Here is an 8,538-nt window from a genome sequence, read left to right as displayed (position 1 = left end):
CAGTGGCAACAAATACCCCAAGTTCCTGGTCCACCATTTCTTTAAAAGTACTTTTTTTTTTTTTTTTTTAATCTCTTTTAAGGTGGTCTGCTCATTTCACTCTGTGAAAGCTGTGTCAGGAGGTCAGAGCCAGGCTATACTTAGTGATGTCCAATGACAGGACAAGGGGCAGTGGCTGCAAGTTAGAGCATTGGAGGTTCCATGTCAACATAAGGAAAAACTTTTTCACTGTGAGCATGACAGAACACTGGAACAGGCTGCCCAGAGAGGTTGTGGAGTCTCCTTCTCTGGAAACATTTAATATCTGCCTCAGCATGTTCCTGTGCGACCTGCTGTAGGTGATCCTACTCTGGCTGAAAGAATTGAAGCTGTTCCACCTTGAGAAGAGAAGGCTTCAGGAAGACTACATTTCAGTATCTGAAGGGGACCTACAGGAAGGCTAGGGAAGGACTGCTGAGAAGGGCTTGTAGCAATAGGATGAGGAGCAATGGTTTGAAACTGGAGCAGGGTAGATTTAGGTTAGACATAAGGACGAAGTTCTTCACAATGAGAGTGATAACATACTGGACATGTTGCCCTGGGGTGCAGGTGAAGTCCAGACTTAATGTGGCCTTGGGTAGCCTGATCTAGTTGGAGGTGTCCTTGCCCACTGCAGGTGGGTAGGACAAGATGACTTTTGAAGGTCTTTCCCAACCTGATACAATCTGTGAATCTGTGTTAATTTTCTCTGCGTCCCTGGCCCAGTGAACATGAATTTATCACTGGAGACTGATAAGGCTTCAGTAGAAGCACCTGGGACCTCTCTTTCCTTCAATGAAGATCATGTATCCTTGTGGTTGGGGTCTTATACACAGTACCAGAAACACCATCAGGAACATCAGACAAGGTCTTCACATAGCCTACAACCATAAGGATGGAGAAAACTTAACTTTGCAAATCTTATCACACCTTGCTGGGCTTCAATTAATGCTTTTGCAGACAAAGATCAGAGGTGACAGAAAATGTGTTTATTTAAACAGCTGTACAATGGAAATCTCAATCATTTTCAAAAGCCAGCTGAGAGAGAAGTGACCCACATATCTTGTATCTGGACTGAAGTCTCTTTGCAGTTTTCAGTGCTGAATTTCTTTTTCTCTGAATACATCACCTGTGTGAGTGCAGTGATCTGCTGAGTAGCAGCAATGTGTTTAGCCATATATAAACATGGAGGAAGACATGGTTCTGGCCCTGAGGAGCTCACAATCTAAAATGTGACATGGACAATACTATTCTGACATATAACAACCAAGTGAAATATCACATCAGATACAAGAAGACCCTTTTTTCGTGGTTTTTAACAAGCAATTGTAATACCAAATATATATATAAAGGACACAGGGAGGATAGAGCAGCATCTTTGTTCTGCTCTGTATTCATATGTTCCTAAGTCTATAGGCATGAAAGGTAGTGAAGGTTTGCTTAAGAGAGTGATTCAGTTTTCTTTGATGGGGTTTCTCCAGTTTGTGCTTCCTGAACAGAAAAATAGGGAAAATTAGATTAGAACTTAGCACTCCTGTGATTTTACACATCTGAACACTGGGCAACACTGGGGTGAATTAATTTCCATGCAACAGAGGAACCCAGATTTGGGAGAGGCGGTGTGAAAGAAGGGGCAGATTTTGTCTTATTGAGGCACTAGGTCTCCACATCAGCATATGGTTGGTGAAATCTATTGCAGCTACCTCAGAAGCAGAATTAGCTGAGCATCCTGCTAGTTCTAGAATGAGCATATGACATTCTGTGTCCGCAACCAGAAGGGAGTCCCACCACCCAAGGGAAAATCTGCTGGAAATTCCAATTTTCTTGCAGTCTAACAGTTTGTCTCTAGTAAGTGACTGATCTTTATTTCTGTGTAGAGAAGCAGAAGAAGATCTTTATTTCTGTGTAGAGAGACAGTAGCAGGAAGAAGAAAACTGAAAAATTAAATCCGTAATCACATGCTGCATAGACTTAAGCAATGCTGGATACTCATACAGCTATGCAGGCAAAGATTCTCAGATGCTTCCAGGTTTGACTTTTAAAGTCATATCTGGCCTTGTTTTTAAGGCAAGCAGAGTAATTTTATAGTGTGCCACAGAAATGGGGAAAACTAACAGATTCATTAAGGGCAATAGTTCTGACTTGGTGTTATATGTAAAACGCATAAGAGTTTTTATCATTTTGGTACCTTCTTTCCAGCACTGTCATTGCATGTACAACAATATGCACAAAACTGTCAAGTTTTTGTTACTTTAAGAACACCAGGAACTGTGACAGAGATCTTAAAAGTTACCTGAAAACCTGTTCAAGAATGTGTCATAGGGAAGTGAACTAAGACTCTTCTTGCTCCTCTGCCTCTTGCTTTTCTCCTCCCTCTTCTTGCTTTTCTTCTCCCTCTTCTTGCTTTTCTTCTCCCTCTTCTTGCTTTACTTCTCCCTCTTCCTGTTTTACTTCTTCTTCATCCTTTTTTAAAGAAAATTGTTGTAGTTACCAAATAGAAAATGAAGGAAAAATAAACAGCCTTGAAATGCAGAACTCTGATTTTGCAGGCATTATGTTTCTAGTAAATGCAGTATTATGTGAGCTTTAAGAATAGAACAGACAAGTAGTGTATAGAGCTTTTAATCTTTACATGCCAGGGCTCTAGCTTTGTGGAGTTGATAGGCAAACACTGCAATATAAAGCCCTCTTCTTAGAGAGGTTAGAACACAGTACATACTTCATCTGTAAATAGATGTTCGAGATCAAAATGGGAATAGGAAGTATATGTAAATATGAGAAAAAGCTTAGTATTTTCATATATATGATCTCTTGGAGCAGTAAACAAGTCAAGTTTCATGGCACAGGATCTAGACTCCTGAATGATCTAAGTCATTCCAAGTCAACCTTGTTTCTGTTCCAAAAGTTCTTACTTCTCTCTTTTATATAGGAGAAATGGCACAGTTTGAAGGCAATAGCCCTTTGCTTCAATCAACCAAATAAACAGTTGTCTGAAGGCTAGCTTTTATTTAACACAGCCAACAGTCTGTGTTTGTTGTCTTTTAAGAGCCAGTAAAGTGTAGTCCTCTGAAAAGCCACTGAAAATTGCATTGCAGGCTTCTCTATTCTTCCTCTTCTAGCAAATGTCTGTTTGAAGGCACTCCTTCTGTGTGTATAAACAAGCTTTATCTCAAAATGTCATACCTTCAAATGCTACTCAGACTACAAAAATGATGAGGAATTCTCCCTGTCATAATCAACTAATCCAAGAGGACAGAAATAGTTTCCAGTCAGGACCGCAGGTAGTGCATGAGCAGCATAGACCTTAGGTTCTCCTCTCAGACACATACTGTCTGCAAAAGTGTCACAGCTGAGTCTCCAAAGCAACATCCTGTTTAAATATCTACTTGGGAATGAACTTCTTGTAACCAGAATCCTTGGTAGTCAAGAAAAAACATCGAACTAAGAGATTATCCCTGCAAAAACACAAATGTAACACAAACATCCACACAGTGATTAGATGTCCTTGCACTAAAGCAACACTGCTTCTTTTGGCATCTTCCTCCAGGAAAAGTGTCTTTTGTTAGCACTCTTTGAAACAGGGCCAGGCTAGCCCACAAACAAGCAGAATCTTTCAGTTACTAACAACTGGTGCTCAAAATTCAAGTCAATTACCTTCAAGAGAAGAAATGGGTGTTTTTATTGCTTGAAGCATTAGTTAGTGGTGGCAGGATGTACCAACCAACCTTAACAATCCTTGTCAGCCTCACTAGAAGCCCCCATGCTTTGCCCATGGGCCCAGGAGCTCCATTGTAGCTGACAAGCTGATGTATGTACATACATCTCTATACACACGTACTGCAGCTTGGGAGCAGGAAGATGTGAACGTGTCCTCTTATTAATTGCAGGTTTGTAGTGGAAAACAGCCTAAATTAATCAGTTTTACTAGAAACACTGAAGAGATGTTCAAGGCATAAACTTGCAATGCTGAGCAAAGCAACAAAACTGTAGGAGAATTTGCTCCTGGGTCTTACAAATTCTGGCAAGGGAAATATTTCCTTTGTAGCCAGAACTGCCTAAATTGTCAGAATGACTCTTGCACACCCACAACACTGAAAATGTAACCAGCCTGGTGTCAGTTAGTGATCATCAAACATGTAGTTGTCTTGGGAGTTCTTGGCAAATTTTATTAAAAGATCTGTGAAAGAGAAGTTCTCTTCTTGTTTACATCATTTAATGATTAAAGGCTTCTCTTTGTTCCCAAACAATAAGAGTATGATAAGACCAATAATTCTCTCTATCACAATATAATACTAGAATATTTACTAGCTTTGGGGTGAAGTAATGAGACTGAAAAGGAATTAAAAGCACACAAACAAAAGATGAAAGTAAAATGGCCATAGATACTATACCTTTGGTGCTGCATGTTCTTCCTTGCTTTCCTAAGTTAGGGATACAAAAGGAAACGTTTAAAAGATAGATCAAAGAAAAAATATCAAAGGCCATACAGGCAAAACACATCAGAAATTAAACACTGGCTTTAAGAAGACTTTGTGGAATTTGGTGGATTGATTTTGAGATAATGTCCTGCAGATTAACTTACAAGACACATTTAAGCTAAGCTTTGAGTTTGAAAAGAGGCTAGAAAATCATTAATTACAGATCCCTTTCTCTCAGTGACTTCCAGTCAAAGCTGTTTCATTGACAAGACAAAGCATTAAAGCTGGAGTTCTGTTTCCTTTTTCAGGTGGGTTTGTTGGTTGTTTTGTGGTTTTGGTTTGGTTTTGTCTTTTTTTTTAATTAGTTCATCTGAAAACTGAAAGTTCAATCAGATTTATACAGAGTCTTATCAATGTTATATATCATAACTCAGAATCTGAATTGCAATTCTGCTAAATATTGTAGGCTGGAACAGATGCCTTGGCTCAACAGTACCAGAGAATAAGTATAATATAAGCTTATTTTAGACTGCAGGTTGAGCCAAAATTATGAAGAGAAGAGAGATAAAAGAGAGAAGAAAAAATGAATGTACAGTGAATAGAATTTAATGTTACATACCAAGATAGTTATTGGAGAGAAGAGTTAATCTTACACAAAATCCCAAGGAGAAAGGGCAAATGGAATAGGACCATGCAGAAGGCATGGGCAATTGATATGAGTGAGTTGAGATAAGGAAGGAAGCTGTATTGCCAGGGTTTAAATATGACCTGGGGAAGACAGAATGCAGACTTGCATGATAATATGATTTTTGAACATATTTCTAAAATAATTCTGCTCTGAAGTGAGCCTACTTTGGACTGGGTAAAGTTAAAACAAGATAACAAAAGTTGTAAAACAATTATTACTATCACCTTTAGTGACCAGCAGAGCCCTCACTGTGCCATCCACATGGGAGATCACAGTCTTTTCCTCAAAAAAAAAATCAAAACCAAAGGGACTGACAAAGCAAGAAAAAGGGACACTCTATCCTACCAATATGGTTTCTCAACCCTCTCCTTCAGAGAATATGGATTAGAAATGAAAAAAAAAAAATATCAGGAAGAAGTCAAGGATAAGCTTGATGAAGTGATTAGGGAAGGAAAGTAAGCAACAAGTTTAAAGTTTAAAAAAATGTTCATAATCTAAAGAAATCCTAGTGCAGCTGTCCCTTGGTGACCCAGGCTGAAAGCTGTTCCTGTTAGTTACTACTGGATCTCTGTAAGGGACTTTCTATTTCAACATCTGCTCCAGGCTTTCCTGGGTGATTGTGTGAATCACAGGCAGGCTGGAGCTGCTGAAGCCAAGGTTCAGTCTAACATGAGGTGTGTGAAGGAAAACCTGCCTCACTGTGCACTTACTGTCACTTCCAGGAAGTGTGGTCACTTTATGTTTTGTTTTTCAGAGGGTTGGGGTCTCACACAGGTTTTCTTAGGGCCATACCAGCCTGAGACAAAAATGTGGAGCTTCTGGACTCCTGCATCTCCCAGTAAGGGCAGCAGAAGGTAATAGAAGAGAGCTACAGCCTGTACATGTACCCACATTGACCATTGGCTGCTATTCCTGCTATTGAGGTTCTGAAGGAGCCTTCTGAAATCTGGGACCTTCCATGAAGCTCCACAATTGAGAGAGTCACACTTTATTTATTTTATAATCTATCTTATGCTCATTAGCTAAGACTGAGGTTTCTTTACCTTGCCCAGACTCTGTCACTGGAGAAAAGTCAGCTGGGTTACAGCTGAGAGCTGTTTTTAAGCTAGTTTGAAACTGAGTGCTAAACAAGGCCAAAATGCCAACACTAGAGCCTCACTGGTGTGTTAATTCAGAAGCAGAACATAAAACTGTGATGTTTAAATGATGGCATTTTGATTTGAGGCTTTGTCAAAAGATTAAGTAGATGCTCAAAAGGGACCTGACTACTGTTCAAAGGATGCAACTGTTTGGATGCCAAACAAAGTGGGCCACCAATAAAAAGGTCATCTTTTCAGAACTCAGTACAGAGAGACCAGCTCTTAACAAGCTAGAAGGAAAAAAGGACATGGGTAGGAAGAGCACATGGAAAGCATCTCTTCAGTGTGGTCAAGGAGTCAAACATGGTATGCTGGGCTGGAGAATGAGAGAAGAAAGGGAAATACTGAAAATAGTATGTTGATCCTACAGGTATCCTTCAGGACCTAACATCCCCTGGAGATACACCAATGATAATTCAACCATCTTTAAATGCACCTAAATTCATAAAACCCTGGCCAGATAAGGAATTATTATTCCAAATTTCTTTTATAAGGGGAAAATGGCATACCCAGACAAAGGAGGAATTCATCTCACTCTAGCTGCCTCAAAGTTATTTTTCTCATCTAAACTCATCGTCTTTGTGCTGTCTGTAGTGAATGACTGCATTTCTACAGAATGATTCATGCTCTCCCAACAGAAGTGGCAACTGGGATGAACTGTAGCAAGGCAGACAGATGCTATGTCACTGAAGTGATTCATCCTAGGTGATATGGGAAACAAGTGGTGGAGCAGGGTGCATGTTTTGTGTATGCCAGGTAGATGCTCCTGGTACCTTGCTGCCTGCAGTAGTGAGCACCTTCTCCAAAAACAAGACAGAAACTGGTTTTTTCCTTCCCCTGGGAGCTAATCTACACCTGGTGTGATGAAGGTGGGTATCAGAGTTGAATGATTTCAGGAAGTCTTGTCCTCCTCCTTATGTAAGACCACATGAGAGGTGAAAGGGAAGGATTTGTAAAACTAACCATATTTTATGGCCCTGTAACCAGAGAACAATCTTTTCAAACACAGTATCTTGCCTAGTGATCTCTCCTCTGCTATACCTCTGCCTGTTAAAACTAAAGTAGCCTGTATTTTCTGCTTTACAGCTCCAATCCATTCTGTGAGAAATGGAGCAATGTGCTTGTTGTATAGGAGTGTAACTGCATTATGTCATTACAAAACCTCTCATATACAGCTCCTTGACACATTTGCAGACATGTTCCAACATTCTCTTCACATTTGAAAAACATTACTCTACCAGCCAGAATAGAAAGTAACCTAATTCAACCAGGGGATGCACTGCTGGGCTTCTCTTCACAGCCAAGGAAAAAGGTATCTGGTGGCACTCACATGCCAACAGAAATTCATAGAGACAGGAAAAGTGCTTGGATACCATTTAGGGAGAAATTTCAGTTCCCACTGAGGACTGTCTCTCCTCATTGCCATTTTTAAATTTCAAATGGGGCCTTGCAGTACTTAAGACTTGCATGTGGCTGTGTAAAAGGATGGGTTTCCACCCTAATAATGACTGGCTCAGTCATTGTTAAAAAGGATAATGGGGAAAGGCTTACAGAGATGTGCTTTCTCTGGAAAAAAACATTGCAGCTAAATGAAAACCAAAAAACCAAGCAAAAAAATTTTGGTTTGATCTTTAATGAAAGAGGTGATGTATTCATGACAGATATTCTACTGGGACCACCTGATCTCCAAACCACAACAAACAAACAAACAAAAAAACAACCTGACGAGTGTAGGTGCTTGATCCAGCAGTAGGCCTGCCTTTTTGGGAAGAGTCACCTGACACTGCAACATCAAACTAAATCCATCCTTAAATGCCAAACTGTCAGAGCAGCAGGAGAAATAAAGCAGCTGAATCCCTATCTGGAGACAGGATCCCTTTCTGCTTGGTCTCTTCTGGGTCTAGAACCTGTTCAGTAATCTAAACCCCTCTCTGAGAAAGACATTGGCAGAAAACAGAATGGTCCCTTTTTGTGGTACATGACAACAAACATTAACAGCTAGATTTATGAGCACTGAAGATGCTGGCCATTGATACCAGCATTTTTTTCCCCACACAGATAGGATTCAGATGTCTAGTCCTAATTTATTCTCTGCAAGTAGAATGTGGTTCCAAATGAGCACTGGAAAAAAACAAAACAAAACAAACCACAAAAATCCCAAACCAAAACCAAACAAACACAAACAAAAAAAGCTTATGTTAACAAGTGGCAAAAGGAAATAGTTAAATAAAGCCAACTGCTGTTGTTCAAAAGTAAGAGCACGGTTTTCTGGAGT

General features: G+C 39.9%; 1 protein-coding gene across 1 annotated transcript in view; it reads right to left on the bottom strand.

Annotated features, from left to right (window-relative positions):
• Window positions 1-999: 999 nt before the first annotated feature.
• The window catches only part of SH3BGR (SH3 domain binding glutamate rich protein), a 32,244-nt gene continuing 24,705 nt past the window's right edge, over window positions 1,000-8,538 (bottom strand). Inside the window, exons 5-7 of the mRNA XM_054390865.1 lie at window positions 4,410-4,439; window positions 2,312-2,481; window positions 1,000-1,509 (exon numbers count right to left, since the gene is read on the bottom strand). Coding sequence (XP_054246840.1) covers window positions 2,350-2,481; window positions 4,410-4,439 — 162 coding nt within the window. The 3' untranslated portion in view covers window positions 1,000-1,509; window positions 2,312-2,349. The remainder of the gene's footprint in view (window positions 1,510-2,311; window positions 2,482-4,409; window positions 4,440-8,538) is intronic.

This window comes from Indicator indicator, chromosome 1, assembly GCF_027791375.1.
Source record: "Indicator indicator isolate 239-I01 chromosome 1, UM_Iind_1.1, whole genome shotgun sequence".
In the NCBI taxonomy this organism is placed as follows: domain Eukaryota; kingdom Metazoa; phylum Chordata; class Aves; order Piciformes; family Indicatoridae; genus Indicator; species Indicator indicator.
This window is presented reverse-complemented; position numbering and strand designations above follow the sequence as displayed.